The 18594-nt window shown below is 38.9% G+C and overlaps 1 protein-coding gene across 15 annotated transcripts in view; it reads left to right on the top strand.

Annotated features, from left to right (window-relative positions):
• PPHLN1 (periphilin 1) overlaps positions 1 to 12703 on the top strand; it is a 175190-nt gene extending 162487 nt beyond the window's left edge. For 13 of the 15 annotated variants that reach the window (XM_005206425.5, XM_024991876.2, XM_005206423.5 and 10 more), the window contains one exon: positions 10350 to 12703. In XM_005206425.5, coding sequence (XP_005206482.1) covers positions 10350 to 10544 — 195 coding nt within the window. In that variant the 3' untranslated portion in view covers positions 10545 to 12703. The remainder of the gene's footprint in view (positions 1 to 10349) is intronic. The other 2 variants (NM_001075972.1, XM_059886514.1) reach the window with 2 other exon arrangements.
• Positions 12704 to 18594: the final 5891 nt, after the last annotated feature.

The raw sequence follows: 18594 nt of genomic DNA, 5'->3' as shown, positions 1-18594 counted from the left end.
CTCAGTTGATAAAGAATCCACCTGCAATGCAGGAGATCCCGGTTGGATTCCTGGGTCAGGAAGATCCCTTGGAGAAGGGAAGGGCTGCCCACTCTAGTATTCTGGCCTGGAGGATTCCATGGACTATATAGTCCATGGGGTCGCAAAGAGTTGTCCTAGGCGAATGAGTGAGTTTCACTTTAACGCACTCAATTAAAGTGAGTTTCACTTTAATTGAATTACATATTAGGTACTGACCTTATCTCCCATTCCTAGTTCCCTCCCCGTTGAAATAAAACCTTCTACCCATGAGTTTTTATGTTATTATATCCATATTGCTTCTTAATTACTCTTAATGAAGCCTCTAATCTCATCTTTTTTTAACACATCATGTGACATTCATAGTTCCAGTTCTCAGGAACCCCATAGCATTGATTCCTAAACCATTCTTTCCTTGATGTATCAAAAGGATCCACTTCCAGCTTCCCTCATAGCTCAGTTGACAAAGACTCCGCCTGCAATGCAAGAGACCCCAGTTTGATTCCTGGGTCAGGAAGATACACTGAAGAAGGGATAAGCTACCCACTCCAGTATTCTTGGGCTTCCCTTGAGGCTCAGCTGGTAAAGAATCCACCTGCAATGTGGGAGACTTGGGTTCCATCCCTGGGTTGGGAAGATTCACTGGAGAAGGGAAAGGCTACCCACTCCAGTATTCTGGCCTGGAGAATTCCATGGACTTTATAGTCCATGGGGTCACAAAGAGTCAGATATGACTGAGCAACTTTCACTTTCTTCTCACCTTTTCCTGCTCGTAGATTTTTATGTGTTTGCTAACTGTTTACAGGTTGAGATCTAAGCTCCTTAAAAGAAAGCTTTTCATGGCCTACTTTGAGAGTGAGCATGCTTTAAGCTATGCCAAGCCAATTGAATTTCTCCAAAATGCTGTTTCATTTTCCTCCTCCATATTTTCCTAACACGAACTCCTCATGTTTAAAGAATTGGTTCTTGAGATGGTGAATGTGGTCTTCATGTTGATTTTTTTTCAATGTGTACATAGTTAATGTCAGTAGAAAGTGGAGGATGACTTGAGATAAAACTAAAACCAAAATAAAAGCATTAATGATATAATTTTAAATATAGTCATTGATGTTAGAAATATAATTGGATGTTAAACATTAAAGAAGTTATAATACCATTTTCTAATACTCCCTTCTCTAGACAAAGCTAGAATGTTTTTTCTTTTTCCATCATCAGCATCACTATTTTTAACATACATTAAATGCTTCCTGTAGAGCAGGCACTATACTGAGTGCTCCTTATTACCTCAGTCCTTACAACAGCATAGTTAGGTCTGTACGTACTGAAGCTGTGGCACAGGAGGTCGTAACTTTCCCTTGCTTGTTTTTCAGTTGTGTGATTGTCTCGTAGTCAATCAAAGTGGCTTGTATCATTTTGCATTCCCACCAGCAATGAATGAGAGTTCCTACTGCTCTGCATTCTCACTAGAAATTGGGGTTGTCATTGTTTGGGATTTTAACAATTCTAATGGGTGTGTAGTGGTATCTCCTTTCATCATTATTTTAATTTTCAGTACCCTTAATGACATACGATGTTTGAACATCTTTTCATTTGCTTATTTGCTATCTAAATGTTTTCTTTGGTTAGGTTTGGCTCTTTTGCCCATTTTTAAAATTGGACTTGTTTTTATTATTGAGTTTTAAGAATTTGTTTGTGTATCTTGGATACCAGTATTTTGTCGGATATATGCTTTGCAGTGATTTTTCTCCCAGTGTGTAACTTGTCTGTTTGCTCTTTTAACATTGTCTATCCCAGTGATATTTTTAATTTTAATGAAATCCATTTTTTCTTTCTTGGAATATACTTTTGGTGTTATCACCCAGATTTTTTCTTCTGTTTATCTTCTAGAAGAATTATAGTTCCGTATTTTACATTTAGGTCTATAGTCCATTGTGAGTTAATCTCTGTCTAGATTTTGCACATAAACGGTCAGTTCCTCCAGCACCATTAGATGACTAGTCTTTCTTTTTGAATTGCCTTTGCTCCCTTATCAAAGATCAGTTGCAATTTGTATGAATCTATTTCTGGCCTCTTTATTCTGTACAACGGATCTCTTTGTTCTTTTGATAATACCGTACAGTCTTGATTACTGTGGCTTTATAGTAAGTTGAGCGTCAGTTCTATGACTTTGTTGTTTTTCTTTAATACTGGGTCGACCATTCTGGATCTTTTGCCTTTCCATATAGACTTTAGAAGCAGTTTGTCAATAATCCACAAGATTACTTGTTGCGATTTTGGTGTAGTGACTGTTGAATTTGTAGATCAAGTTGGGAAGAACCGATATCTTAACAATAGTGAGTTTTCTTATCCATGAATGTAGACTATATCTCCATTTACAAACATTTACATAGATATCACAGGTTCAGTTCCAAACCGCTGTAATAAAGCAGATATCATAATAAAGCAAGTCACATGAATTTTTTGGTTTCCCAATGCATATAAAAGTTATAGTCTATTAAGTGTGCAGTGGCCGTATGTCTATAAAAAACAGTGTGCCTAGCTAATTAAAAATACTTTATTGCTAAAAAATGCTAGCCTTTGGTGAGCCTAAATCTTTTTGTTGGTGAAGGATTTGAAATATTGTATGAATTACTAAAATGTGACACAGTGAGCAAATGCTCTTGGAAAGAGGAGCCAGTAGCCCTGCTTGGTGCAAGGTTGCCATAAACATTCAGTTTATTAAAAAACACTGCAAACAAAGCACAGTAAAGCAAAGTGCAATAACATGACGTATGCTGAAATTTATATCTTCTTTGATTTATGTCATTAGTGCTTTATAGTTTTTCTCATATAGATCATGTATCTGTTTTGTTAGATTTATACTAACTTTTTTCAGTGCTGTGTTGTTTTTAATTTCAAATTACAATCATTCATTTTTAGTATATAGGAAGCAATTGACATTTGTGTATTAACCTTATGTCCTACAATTTTGCTCTAATTACTTATTAGTTCCACTAATTTTTTGATCAGTTTGGGATTTTCTACACAGCAGTGTCACCTGCAAACAAGGAGAGTTTTATTTTTCTGTTCATAATTGGTACACCTTTTCTTGTCTTATTGCATTAGCTGTGTTCGGTACACTGTTGAATAGTTTTTAAAGGGGATACCCTCATTTCCTGTCTTGGGAGAAGGGACTATATTTTCTTACCATGATTTAGCAATAAGGTTATTGTAGATATTTTTTTAAATCAAGTTGAGGAAGTTCTTTATCCCTAGTTGGACAGAGAGTTTTGTTATAAATGAATGTTGGATTTTTTTCAAATGCTTCTCTGCGTCTATTGATATGATCATGTGGTTTTTCTTTTCTAGCATATTTTTCATTGTCTAGCATAATATGGATTGTATTAATTGATTTTCAGGTGTTGAAACAACCTTGCATAACTGGAGTAAATCCCACTTGGTTGTTATGTATGGTGGTGGTGGTGATTTAATTGCTAAATCATGTCTCACTCCTGTGACCCCATGGACTGTAGCCTGACAGGCTCCTCTGCCCAGGGGATTTTCCAGGCAAGAATACTGGAGTGGGTTGCCATTTCTTTCTTCAGGGTATCTTCCCAACCCAGGAATTGAATACCTGGGCCTACTGCTTTGCAGGATGATTCTTTACTGACTGAGCTATGAGGGAAGCCCCAGTTGTTAAGTATAATTCTTTTCATTGTATTTTGGGTTTGAGAATTTTTTGGTATCTATGTTTATGAAAGATACAGGTTTGTAACTTTTCTTCTAGTAATGGCTTTGGTTTTGGTAGTAGGGTATGCTGACCTCACAGAACACCAGGAAATGCTCCCTCTGCTTCTGTTTACTAGCACTGATTATAAAGAATTGGCATCACTCTTTTAATGTTTGGTAATAAGCATCTGAATGCAGAGTTCCAAAGAACAGCAAGGAGAGATAAGAAAGCCTTCCTCAGCGATCAATGCAAAGAAATAGAGGAAAACAACAGAATGGGAAAGACTAGAGATCTCTTCAAGAAAATTAGAGATACCAAGGGGACATTTCATGCAAAGATGGGCTCAATAAAGGACAGAAATGGTATTGACCTAACTGAAGCAGAAGATATTAAGAAGAGGTGGCAAGAATACACAGAAAAACTGTATGATCTTCACAACCCAGATAATCATGATGGTGTGATCACTCACCTAGAGCCAGACATCCTGGAGTGTGAAGTCAAGTGGGCCTTAGAAAGCATCACTACGAACAAAGCTAGTGGAGGTGATGGAATTCTGGTTGAGCTCTTTCAAATCCTGAAAGATGATGCTGTGAAAGTGCTGCACTCAATTTGCCAGCAAATTTGGAAAACTCAGCAGTGGCCACAGGACTGGAAAAGGTCAGTTTTTATTCCAATCCCAAAGAAAGGCAATGCCAAAGAATGCTCAAACTACCACACAATTGCATTCATCTCACACGCTAGTAAAGTAATGCTCAAAATTCTCCAAGCCAGGCTTCAGCAATACGTCAACCATGAACTTCCAGATGTTCAAGCTGGTTTTAGAAAAGGCAGAGGAACCAGAGACCAAATTGCCAACATCCGCTGGATCATCGAAAAAGCAAGAGAGTTCCAGAAAAACATCTATTTCTGCTTTATTGACTATGCCAAAGCCTTTGACTTTGTGGATCACAATAAACTGTGGAAAATTCTGAAAGAGATGGGAATACCAGACCACCTTACCTGCCTCTTGAGAAATTTGTATGCAGGTCAGGAAGCAACAGTTAGAACTGGACATGGAACAACAGAGTGGTTCCAAATTGGAAAAGGAGTTCGTCAAGGCTGTATATTGTCACCCTGTTTATTTAACTTATATGCAGAGTACATCATGAGAAATGCTGGGCTGAAGAAGCACAAGCTGGAATCAAGATTGCCGGGAGAAATATCAATAACCTCAGATATGACACCACCCTTATGGCAGAAAGTGAAGAGGAACTAAAAAGCCTCTTGATGAAAGTGAAAGAGGAGAGTGAAAAAGTTGGCTTAAAACTCAGCATTCAGAAAACGAAGATCATGGCATCTGGTCCCATCACTTCATGGGAAATAGATGGGGAAACAGTGTCAGACTTTATTTTTTGGGGAGCTCCAAAATCACTGCAGATGGTGACTGCAGCCATGAAATTAAAAGACTTACTCCTTGGAAAAGTTATGACCAACTTAGATAGCATATTGAAAAGTAGAGACATTACTTTGCCAACAAAGGTCCGTCTAGTCAAGGCTATGGTTTTTCCTGTGGTCATGTATGGATGTGAGAGTTGGACTGTGAAGAAAGCTGAGCGCCAAAGAATTGATGCCTTTGAACTGTGCTGTTGGAGAAGACTCTTGAGAGTCCCTTGGATTGCAAGGAGATCTAACCAGTCCATTCTGAAAGAGATCAGCCCTGAGATTTCTTTGGAAGGAATGATGCTAAAGCTGAAACTCCAGTACTTTGGCCACCTCATGCGAAGAGTTGACTCATTGGAAAAGACTCTGATGCTGGGAGGGATTGGAGGCAGGAGGAGAAGGGGACGACAGAGGATGAGATGGCTGGATGGCACCACTGACTTGATGGACGTGAGTCTGAGTGAACTCCGGGAGTTGGTGATGGACAGGGAGGCCTGGCGTGCTGCGATTCATGGGGTCACAAAGAGTCGGACATGACTGAGCGACTGAACTGAACTGAACTGAATTTATCAGCAAAACCAGTTGGGCTTAGTGCTTTCTGTTTTGGAAGTTATTAATCGTTAATTGAATTTCTTTCATAGTAAAAGCCTATTTAGATTATGTATTTTTTCTTGTTTGAGTTTTGCTAGACTATTTTTCGAGAAATTGGTTCATCTGATTTATCAAATTAGTGGGCATAGAGTTATCATAATATTCCTTTATTATAAATGCTTGAAAGGTGAATAGTGGTGACCCCATTTCAATTTGATATTAATAATTTGTGTCTTTGCTCTTTTTTTCTTAATTAGCCTGGCTAGAAGTTTATCAATTCTATTAATCTTTTCAAAGAACCAGTTTTTGGTTTTGTTGATTTTCTAATTTTCTTTTCTTAATTTCATTGATCTCTGCTATAATTTTTATTATTTCTCCTACTCTGCATTTAATTTGCTCTTCTTTTTCTAGTATCGTAGCTTATTACATTATTTATTCTATATCTTCTTTGCTAACATTCATTTAATGCTATAAGTTTTCTCTGAGCACTGTTTTTGATACATCTCACAAATTCTGATGTTATATTTTGAACATATTTTTAAATTTCTGTTGAGACAACTTCTTTGATTTGGGTGTTATTTATCAATAGCAGTATGTTGTTTAATGGAGCTTCCCAGATAGCGCTAGTGGTAAAGAACCTGCTTGCCAACGCAGGAGATGTAAGTGATGCGAGTTCAATCCCTGGGTCGGGAAGATCCCCTGAAGGAGAGTATGGCAACCCACTCCAGTGTTCTTGCCTGGAGAATCCCATGGACAGAGGAGCCTGACAGGCTACAGTCCATAGGATTGCAGAGTTGGACACAACTGAAACGTCTTAACATGCACGCACATACGTTGTTTAATCTCCAAATATTTGGGGATTTTTCTAGCTATCTTTCTTTGCAATTTTAGCTTAATTCCTCTGTGGGCTGAGAGCATACTTCTTTTAAATTTGCTAAGGCATGTTTTATGGCCTGAAATGTGGTCTGTCTTGATGCATGCTCCATGTGAGCTTAAGAAGAATGTGTACAAGTTTCACATTGTACACATTCAATTTGTGTACAAATTGTACAATCTGTACAATCAGATTCACATTAAGATTTCTGCAAGGGCTGAACTTACTGTGGACACTCCAAGGGAGAATCTCTTTCTTGGCCTTTTCCAGTTTCTGGAGGCTACCTGTACTCTTTGGCTGGTAGGGTAGCTCCCTCCTTGTACCCTACGAATATCTTTAAAAGCCATCACTCAACTTCTGTTTCTGTGATCACATTTCCTCTTTTTCTGCATTTTGTTTTTAAGAACGTATGTGATTGCATTTACCTGGATAATCCAGGATAATCTCTCCTTCTCAAAATCCTTAATATAAACACACCTGTAAGGTCTCCTGTACCATGTGAGGTAACATATCCGTGGTTCCAGGAATTAGGATGTGAACATCTTGGCTGTGGGGTTGGAGGATGTTCTTCAGTTCACCACGGTAGTAGAGTCTGGATTTGAACTTGATATACCTGCTCTTGGAGCCACTTCTGTGCTCTTTCTGGCTTCCCTGTCACCTTCCACATCTAGTAGCTCCTCTATGGTGTATTTTACTAGTCTGTGTTTACCTTTACCATTAGGATGTGTCTCTCCTGAAACAGGACACATCCTTTTAAACCAAATGAATTCAGATCAAGGAAATTACGTGGAATCTTGAGGTATCAGCAACAGAGAAAAGAATTGTTTTTGATTCCTCAGTCTTTTAAGGCTGTGTGTGTGTCTGACTTTTGCAGTTTATTCATTTACCTCCTAATATTAATATAAATTATAAATTAAGTGCTAAGATAAGTATACACATATTTACCTAAATTCAAGTAGTTTCCTGTGGCTAATGGCTGTGTAATTGCTATGATTCCACCAAACTACTATTATGGAACTGTAATATATATCCTAAAGATGTTTGTCTGAGATGAAAATTCGAACAACTCATTTTGCCTTAAGTTTTGGTTTCTCTTTTTGTGGGAACAGAGGTAAGGACTAGAATGCTGTACATTTTAGAGAAGTTTTATATCAGAGTTTGTTATGCCAAATAGTCTTGCTTCAGTCACTGGACAGCATAATTAATAGTAAAAAGTTTTGGTAGTTTATCATGTCCTTTTATTCCTGGAAGCACTTTATGAGCCTTCAGCTATTAACACAACTATAGTCAGATACTGTGTGAAACCACATTTAGATAGTGTTTTCATTATGCTGGCAAATTTAACTACATTTCTGTGCGGTGTATGTGAGCCCCACCCAAACTTGAACCTGTTTCCATTTTGATGAGGTCCAATCAAGAGAAAAAGCAACAACAAAAAATCTTCCTGTGTGGCCTGTAGATATCAAGTCTGAAGATTATTAATACATTTCCAGCTTGGGACCACAAGCAAACAAACTCTTCCACAGATAACTACACCCTTCCTGTTTGGGACTGAGTTTACTGTGGAACAGATTTCGGAAATATGTTTCTGACTGTTGTGAATTTTATTTATAAAACTTTGGAGGGTGAGGTCCTTCCTTTAACAAAAAACTAATGATTTCCTGTCTAATGCCCAACCAGTGCATTTTAAGCAGTCTTTTTAGAAAATTTACCCTGTGGTACAGAATTACATTGCTTTGGGAAGTTCTGATTGTTCTTGTCAGCTAATGTACAAAAATTTGTCTTTTCAACGAATAATTCAAAAAGGATTTACAATCAAAAAATAAAACACAGCCTTTAAATGCTTTTATTGTCTCCAGAGTGAGAATAGTTTGCAGTTTAAATAAATGCATGAACACATTTTAAATACGGTTTTACTTTTGATATGCAAATCTGTACTACATTTATATTCTGTAAATATGCTAAATGAAAAGTTACAGTTATAGGTAAAACAGCAGATTTACATTAAAGAATTTGCAGGTTAATTCACAGTGTAACCTTATCCTCATCTAGTACATCTGCTATAAAGACGCCTATAAAATTTAGGCCACCCACAAAGTGGTCTGCTGAGGCCAATGGTTGATGTTAGAATGCTGTTATTATATGGGTTGACTGGTTTGGTAAGGAATTTACCTCCACTAAGACTGTAAAACACATCATGGTTCTGACTTCCCCCATGGGGACTGCATTGGCTTGACTTAGGTTAGATCCTCTGTGTTTGTTAGACCAGTTACTGTGCTCCATTGCCTTGACATCCTATGTAATATTATGCGGATGGTATACTGTTTCCTAAGTTGGTTTATTAGAGTAGTCAGTAATATTAATTCTGGGTCATGTAAACCTTGAGATAAACTGGAATAAACATTTGGTTTAAATATTCGAATTAAATTTAATGCCTATTAGGGGTAAATTTCGTTCACTATTCAGAAAAAATGTGTGTGTGTTTTAGTATTGAGATGGAGAAGGCAAACTGAGGATTTTATATATTTTAATTTCTGGGTCATTTGAAGAACTTATTCTTTGGGGCTTATGAATTATTTTCAAGAGCACGGAAGTGAATTTAGTATAATTTGGCAACCTAGTACTGAGAGGCAGAAACAAATATTCTTCTTTAAATAGCTATTTTAAGGGATTAAAAAAATATTGCAGACATTAAAAAATACAGCAGCAATCACCGTGACTAGCAGTGATCGTTTGAGGAATGAGAACTGTCATGAATGAAGCAATGTCTCAAATCACTTCTACAGTTTTAAAAAGTGAATAAAATTCTTTTTCAGAGAATGAACATGTTGATTGTTTTTGTTAAATTTGGAAAAATTAAAATTAAAACAGTACTTTTAAATCAGATAATTTGTATTTAATTTTGATGGAGACTTAACTAATTTTTCTTTAAATATATGAATTTACAGAGTATGAAAAATAGCATAGAAATCTAAAATGCATTTTGTGACTGCAAACTAAGGTTTAATGTGGAAAAAAATTAGCAGTTTTTAGACAGGAAATAATATTTGATTGCCATTGGTACAAATTATATATACACATTGAAATAAAATATTAAAATATATACATTAAAGTAGAAAATATATAGACATGTATACATGCATATACTATATATACATCTGTGTGTACACATGTGTATGTATGAACGTGTGTGTATAACATACTGTTTTGATCTGAACTCTGCCTTGGTGATTTTAAATATCAGATATTTATAACTTGAAAAGCTTTTTTCAGATAAATACTTTCAGCCTTCTTATAGTTGTTTGTTGTATACTAAACAGAATGTTGAATCTATCACCCGGTCATGATTCAAACAAATAATCGGAAGTTAGGGGCTTGTAATCATATTTCTTCCAAACAAGTAAATGAATAAAGCTATCAGCATGTCTTACCTAGCTGGTATTTGTTCTTAGTCCTCATTTCTAGTCTTATGTCCTATTGGTAGACTGCATTATGCTTGACAAATGCTATGCCTGACTTCTGTAGTCAGTGATGTGGTCTATCAGTGCTTTTCTGCTCATTCAACTTGCCAGCAAATCTCGAGAGAGAGTGGTTTAAATGGCCTTTGGCAATAGTGTTTACTCAGAGTGAGAGGTTTTGTGTCTCCCTTTTAGATTTCAGTATCATAATTCTGTCTACTGAATCAGCTCAGTGTTTGGCTAATTATTCTTAGTAACCACAGTGTATTTATCTTTCTAGGTTTACCGACAAGACTGTGAAACTTTTGGGATGGTTGTGAAAATGCTGATTGAAAAAGATCCTTCATTAGAAAAGTCTATACAGTTTGCATTGAGACAGAATTTACATGAAATCGGTGAGCGGTGCGTTGAAGAACTCAAGCATTTTATTGCGGAGTATGACACCTCTAGTCAAGATTTTGGAGAGCCGTTTTAGATTGCTTTCTCAGGCAAAAAAAAAAATTTCTAGATTTTTTCCCCCTGGATTGTGTAAATCCTTAATATATGGAATTTTTGTGAAGAGAAATACTTTATGATAGTTGACCATATTTCCAATATCAAACATCTAAAATAGTCTGTTTAAGATATTTTAATTAGAATCTTTTTTATCTACATGTAGAGCCTTCTAATCCATACTTATCTTTTTTTTCCCTATCCTAAAACAATGGGTCAGTTAATTTTTCAAGCTTTCTTGAAAATGCAGTCCAAGATTTCTGTACTTACAGGACATGTCCTGCAGTCTTCCATTGTTAGGTGATCATCTGTTTGGTCACACTAGTGTAATTTATAGGTTAGAGTACATTCCACTTAAACATTTGTAGACTTTTTGCATTTCATAGTCAGTGATACCATGTGAAAATGTTACAATTCTGAGTTGTGTTTTATTGACTTGTTGCTTGCTTACCTTAGGCTTTGTAACTTTCAGTATGTTTAAGTATATTCAAATAAACTGAATACTTTGGTATCTTGGGAAATATTTGCTTTGAGGATAATTCTCATTGTGATAAAATAGAGCATTTAAATCTCTAAAAGACACCTCATAATAAAATCCTGTTTTCCAAGTAAATGAACTCAATGTCTTCTGTTAAAATAATCCTGAAACGCCTGACTAGTCTCACTGATGTGTGAGTCTTAAATATTATCACACAAAAGACTAACAGACTGGGAAATTGGAGATGAAAGATGAGGCCTATTTTAAAGTTGGATTTCTTTAAAAATTTCTAACCAAAAGAGAAAAATTTAGAATATGGGGGAAGTAGTGGAGTTCATTTTATCTGTAGGCGCATATTCCCCATCTCAAGAAAGAAAGTGATTGGTAACATATCCATAATTAAACACATTATGCCTTTGTTAATCTCTGTTTGTAATCCAACAGACTCTTGTTCTGCTGTCCCTTCTAGGGGCTCATAGCCCTCTACAAGTGTTTTTGAATGAAACAAAGAGTAGGCTGTAAGCCTAGCACATCTACCCTTCACCAAGCAGCCTGTGTAAACAATCCATGAGCGAGCCATCCACATCACGGGTTAGTTAAGAATCTAACTGGGACAATTAGGGGATTCCGCTCATTTCCTGATCACTTCCAGCTGCCCGGTGGCATTTAGCCAAATATGTAATTTCGTGGCATGTGTTTGGAAACTTTTAAAAATATTTGTTATTACTACCCAATTTCATTATCCTTCCATTCTTTTTCCATTCCACTCTCTCCTCAGTTGAATTTTGGCATTATTTTTAGTGGCCTCTATTGACTATATCTAAAGAGCTATACCAGAGTAGATAAAAATTCTATTAAAAGTAGAAATAGCGGTATAAATAATTTTAGTGGATCCTGTACTGTGTGCCTCAAAATATGCATTATGCCATTTCACAAGTTAAAAAACTAGTTGAAGGCAACAATTTATTAAGTTTCCTATATGAGATCACCTTGAATTTAGATATTGTACATAAGTCAAAACTAAACCCTATGTATCATCTTTGGTATTCTTCCCTAATGTGAAAAGTAGTTTTATCTGTTACCTACATTAGAAAGATTAAGAAAGTACTGATTTGTTTCTAACACCCATTTTTTCTTCTTAAATATTCTAATTCCAGGATTCATTTCCTCAAGTCAAGATGTCACAAGTTTAAAAATAAAACCTGAGACTCAACTACCTTGAGACAAAGGAGTTGTTTACTTTGTTGAACTTCACTAAACTAGAGAAATTTTACTCACAGATGCATTTAAATATAGGTTCAGTGGATACTTTCTTTTCCCCTCTCCCCAAATTACATTCAACATTTCACAGCTGTTTATAACTTGCCATCAGCATTATTCTGGTGCGCTTGTCAGTGTTAAATCTGTTTGTTTTATTTTTAAAGCTTTTTAAAGTTTTATTTTAGGATAGATGAATTCAGATACATGCCAGGGTATGTATGTTGCAAAATGTTCTTGATTAAAGAAATTTGTTTGTAAATTATCCATTGTTTTTGAGTATGCCCAATTGATGTGATAAAGTTTTGTCTTACCATAAAGCCTTGATGATCAACAGGGGGAAAGCAGATATTGTGAAGCTTTTGTGAACTTTAAAAGTACAAAATAAAGCAACCAGTTTTAAATAATTAGATCGTTTCTTTAAAAAAAAAAAAACTGGCGTAAAGTGTTTTGCTTAAATGTAGATTTTTATTGCTCTCTACTGCAAGATTGCTTCTGAGTGTTCAGTTCACCTACTCAACACTACTCATCAGGATGGAGGATGTTTGAGGGTTGAGGAGCTATAATATTAACTTTGGTGACTTGGGAATCTCCGTGTCTGAGAAAGCAGTTAAGTGAGGTAAGATTGAGCACTGAGTCACGTGCCTGTGTGCTAAGTCGCTCCAATCATGTCCAACTCTGTGCAGCCCTAAGGACTGGAACCCATCAATCAGACCCCTCTGTCCATAGGTTTCTCATAGGGATCAAATCTGTGTCTCTTCCATCTCCTGCTTTGGCAAGTGGGTTCTTTACCACTGTGCCACCTGGGAACCCCATTGAGCATACAGTAGTGCTCAATAATTGTGTAATTATGAATCTTGAGTTTCAGAGAATTACAGGATAAAATCCGACAGCCTTAGAGTAACCTCTGGAGTACAGGAAACGTGTTGTCTTTGTGACCCTGGTTCCTAGCATAGCTTGGAAAGTTGTAGGTCCTCCTACTTTCTGTGCTTTCCAAAGCAAGTGACATTTGATCTCTGGGTCTTATTCAGGGAGAGAAGGGAAAGTATTGGAAGTTCAGGTTGGGGAAGACGATAGGGGATGAATGTAAGAAATGGTAGATTGAGAGCAGGAATATGAAGTGCTTTGAATCTTTTCTTTCCTACTTAAGATTTTTAAATAATTACCTTTGTATCAATATTTATTCTTGCCATAACCATTGATTTCTCATAGCCCCTCTGCCGCTTGCCAGCCATGAGCCAGTTCATAGACCCATAACCTCATCCCCTCAAGGGCAGGCCAGATCCCCTGAAGAAGGGACTCATGCTATAGTGCCTAAATATTCTGTAGTACTTTCAGCTTCACTTCACACCTTCTAAAGGGATCCTAAAGTCAAAGGAAAGCTCTGACAGTTTTTTGGCAACAACTTTGAAGATGGTGATCTGGTCATTCCTGAAGTATTCATGGTAGGCAATATTCAGCCAGCCACCCACGCAGCATTACATCTGTCACATTGCTCAGGCTGGCACCTGGAACTCCAGTGAGTAACGGCCACTCTTCTTGTCAGACTAAGGATTGTGGGTTAGCATTTCCTTCCTGCCAGTTCTCTCGAGAGCACTGATGTCACCCAATTCAGAAAGAAAAAGGGTGGGGCAAGAGCGGCTGGTAACTATAGTTAGCGGAATCTGTTCTTCCCTTTTCCCATGGTAATGGAATTGAAATTCACTCAGATGACTGCCTAATTAGGACTATGTTTTCTGTGTCCCTCTTGTGACAGGTGTAATCAAGTGACTTCTCTCCTGGGCTGGGACCGTTAGGACAGTGGATGTAACTCCTTCATGTTCTCTCTTACCCCTCCCTAAAGTAACAGGTTTAGCAGCCCAGCCTTAATTTGTTGCAGAGCCACAGACAGGAGATGCCTGGATCCCTGGGTGACCACATGGAGTACTGGACTGTCATGTAAAAAAGGAGTTAATGTCTATTATTTAAGCCACATTACTGGTTTTGGGTTAGCAGTCACCTTTTGCTCAAACTAATAGAAATGATATTTGAGGATTGGCTTTGCTGAAGTTTGCCTTCAGAAGGCTGTACCAGTTCTGTGTTTCCATCCTACAGTAATAATATATAATAATATAATACAATATAATCGTGGAGTAATGGGGACTGAGTTTACTTCAAGTTGTATTTAAAATGTCAGTTGGTGACATATTGCTAAGGCTGCATGCACATTTGTATAGCAGTAGGGACACCCTGCTTTTTCTAGCATGTTGTTTTTTGAGCTCTGCCCCCCATAGATGAATGAGTGTTCTAACGTTAGACCATTGTCACTGAAGTTTTAACTTTTGGTGGGGGGATGTTTTTTAAATTATCTTTTTAGAGATAACTGATGTATAACATATGTTTCGTGTGTGCAACCTTCTGTCCCTGCTTCCGTGTACTCCACAGTGTGCTCACCACCAAAGCGTTCGTTTCCATCCATTACCACACAGTAATACAGTGGCCCGCCCTGGTAGCTCAGCTGGTAAAGTACCTACAATGTGGGAGACCTGGGTTCGATCCCTAGGTCAGGAAGATCCCCTCGAGGAGAGCATGGCCACTCCAGTATTCTTGCCTGGAGAATTCCATGGACAGAGGAGCCTGGCGGGCTACAGTCCATGGGGTCGTGAAGAGTTGGACATGAGTGACTTAACACAGTACAAAATAGAAAATAACCACGCTTATAGACACTTGCTAGAAGAGGACACCTGAGGTCTTTCTCCACTGCCTAGGCTGCTCCTGTATGGTCATTTTTTTCTGGTTAGAACAGGTGTGAGGCGGGGAGGAGGAAAGGACAGAGTGATCCTGGCCAGCTGGCATGTGACCTTCAGGGCTACACTCTCTGGGAAGCCTGCTCCTGGCCCAGGACTCTGCTCCTGGCCCAGGACTCTGTTCCTGGGCTCCTGCTGGTGCCCCCTCTCAGGCTTTCTGGCTGAATCCCTGCTGTTGTCCTTGAGGGCAGCGAGGGTTCACTGAGAGGGTGAGGATCCAGCAGCCAGAAACAGTGTGCTGTCCCTGCATCCGTCTGATGGGAAGAGGCCACCCTTCATGACCAAGCTCTCAGGAAGACACACTGGCCAAATGGCTTCAGTGCCCTCAAGCAGACCCGGCGCCAGCGCCTGGCATGACCACACCCTCTGCTTGCCTGAGGCTGCTGAGGCCAGACCCGGGTCAGCCCCCAGAGGATGGGGCTATGTGGGAACGTTTGTATATGTGAGCGAGTGTGGAGGGCTGGGGTCGGGGTCGGGGGGAGAGAGGCGACAGTCCAGCTGAACCACAGCTCAGCAGGCCAAGGCATGTTTTGTGGTCAAGTGTTCAATTTCCCTTTCCTTTACTGGCCAGGACTGAACCTCAGCTGTGATGTGGGCTCAACCAGGGTGGCCTTCCACCACCACAGAGGGTGGGGATGGGGTGTGGCTCCTCAACACTGCAGGGCTTCCTCAACTAAGAGAGGGGAGTCATGTGTGAAAGTCACCTTTCCTTTCCAACACCCCAGGGGCCAAGAAGAGGCACCGTTTTTTTCAACATCTCATTCCCTGGGGCAGCTTGACCTCTACAAAGCCTACAGGGCTTGCCCCCATCCTGAGGTGCGAATGTTGAGTGAAGGGGTGACGCCCTGCAAGTGTGGGTAGGGGCGTGGAATTGGTCCCCACCTTGTAGGAATTTCACATTTTAAAAACTTTGTATTCCGTTACTTCTGTAGAGTAGAATCAAGGGTAACATCAGATGTAGCTTAAAGTACATTCCAGGTTTAATATATTAAATTTAGGATTCAGAGAAGCACTGTTTTTCATTTATTTCACTATCTGAACCACATTAGAAGGCCCATTCTAGTGTTTTTAGATTCACAAACAACACTTTCACATGTTGTAAGCCAATGAGTATTTTTCTCTCACTTTACAATTAAGGGCTTGCCTAAGGTCATATAGCTGGAAGGGGCAGAGTCAGTGTTTTACCCATATCTTTCAACTTTTAAACTTGGTGTTCTTGAAAGAAGTGGAAGTTCAGTGGTCATTCAGAACTAGGTTCCAATGCTGACTCCAGGACACGCTAGCTGTTGGTATGTACACTTATGGTGTAATATGTTTGTGATGTTTATAATATGTTTGTTATATATAAAAATAACTTACAAAAAACTTCTGATAAAATCCTTGCTCAGTAGATTTTCACCTATACTCAGTCACTACTACCATCTATGTTGGTTTCTATGACTTCTGCTTTGGAGTTAATTTAGAAAACATCTTACAGGTTCATAAGACATGGTTGTTAAGGGGCAGGTAGGGTTACAGCCCCCACAGTTACCACATAGCCTGGAACTCAGCTCTTCGGTGTGGTACCTGGACCCATAGTGATTTGAGAAGTGTCATTTAAGTGGAATAAACCTGGTAATTCAGCTCTCCTATACTGGGAGCCAACATTAATTAAACAAAGTTAACACTTTTTCAGCTTTGCTTACAACATGTTCAGAGATTCCAGACTGCTACTAACTGCACTGTAGAAAAAAAAATCTTTTATCTTGGTAATTGGGGGAAAAATAAAACACAAGGGAGGAAAATGTCTTGTTTTCCATATTCTGTATGCCATTTCAGATTGCCTACTTAAAGGAAAAAGCCAACTTGCAGCATATGCACCTAGAGGGAGGTAAGCACTGCCAAACTTCATGCCCACTCAGAGTCGCAAGCATTAAAATGTAGATAAGCACCAACCGTCTTTAAAGCTACCAACTCTCATGAGCCATGGTCTCTGAAGGACCATCCTGTCAGCAATCTTTGCCAAGTATGTTGGTAAATGAAGAGTCAAAAAGGGAAATGACACTTTATGCTGAGTGGGGTGACTTGCCTGCTGGCTGACCCAATAAATTCAGTTTGGTCTTCACAGAATACCAACGCTGGAAGGAAGCCTTTGAGATGGTTGAGCACCTCTCATTTTACAGAAATGGAAACTTGGCCACAGCACTCAACCCGCCTGAGATAATGAGAGAGGGGAGTCTCCTAACCCACATCCCCTGAATTCTAGAGTCCAGTGTGCTTTGCATCTCTCCATCATCAACTTCGTGGCAGCTTTATATTAGCCTAGTAATCACTTTTTCCAACATCAGGTGCTTTTAGTTTGTTGACCTAAAAATGTGAAAACAAGTATTAGCACTTAGGAGAACTACTTTCATGTTCTCGATGGTACTGTTTATGTTGTCTGGAATCAAGTGCTTCTGGAGAATGCAAGTTCCTTCTCAAGTTGCCCTAACAGCACCTTGCACATACGGCAGCAGGGATGTGAAATTTCTTTTGTAAAAAGAAGAGTTGAGGTTAAAATTGATCTCTCAAATGGGAATCTGACCAGCTAGCTTGGTCTGTTCAAACAAGACTGGCTGTAATCCTGGGAGCAAGTCTCTATACACATACCCCATCTTCCCTTTCCTCTACACTTCCTTTGTAAGCTGTGAAAGCCACCCTTCACCTTTCTTCCCCTAGTAAAGTCACTGCTATGATTTTGGCATAGAAATGCCAGAGCTCAGAGATGCAAAATTCAATTGTTCCTGCTTATTTCTCCAGTGAGCCTGGAAGCCTTCCTTGTGTGCTTTGAGAGCGAGCAGAAAACCCATGTGACTGTTCAGGAGCATGCCTTGTTAGAACGTTCCAAAGCACAGCTAGAGAATCTAACTAGGCAATTTTTTCATTTGACAAATTAAAAAGGCCTTTTTTATAATTGTGTTGCTAACATTAAATTTGATAATAAGGCTTGTAGTGGAATTTTTTAAAATCTCAGTAATTTTTCTTCCTTGAACATCAAAAAAAAAAAAAAGTCACATCTTTCTGTAAATAGTAATTAGTTGTGCCTCCTTTAGACAGCTCTAAGCGATGACTTCAAGTGCTTAAATTTATAACCCATGTGCTGACGGCAGGTTCATTTTGTTCAAAGGGCTTCAGAAATGTTTGAATTAGTTGCTAGCATTGAGAAGGTGGGAGACGTTTTACCAAAGTTCAAGTTCTTGGTTGCTTTTGGAAAGACTGAGGTTCTAGCGCTGCTTCTCTCGTCCATGGCAGTTGAGTGTGCCACAGGAGAGCGTGGCGGTCAGCCGAAGCCTGCCCACACCACGTGGACGGTGCCGTGCCCTGCACCCTCTGCACTCCCACAGCGCCTCCACGCCTGCTCTTACTTGCCTGGCCCGTCACCCAAGGACCACAGAGGGCAGGCCACATGCCACACGTGGACATCCAGCAGTCTTTGGTGCTCATCCCCATTTTACTTCTGTCTTACCGTGGCTTATGCTTTGTATCTAAAGTGA

The sequence above is a fragment of the Bos taurus genome, chromosome 5 (assembly GCF_002263795.3).
Source record: "Bos taurus isolate L1 Dominette 01449 registration number 42190680 breed Hereford chromosome 5, ARS-UCD2.0, whole genome shotgun sequence".
NCBI lineage: Eukaryota > Metazoa > Chordata > Mammalia > Artiodactyla > Bovidae > Bos > Bos taurus.
This window is presented reverse-complemented; position numbering and strand designations above follow the sequence as displayed.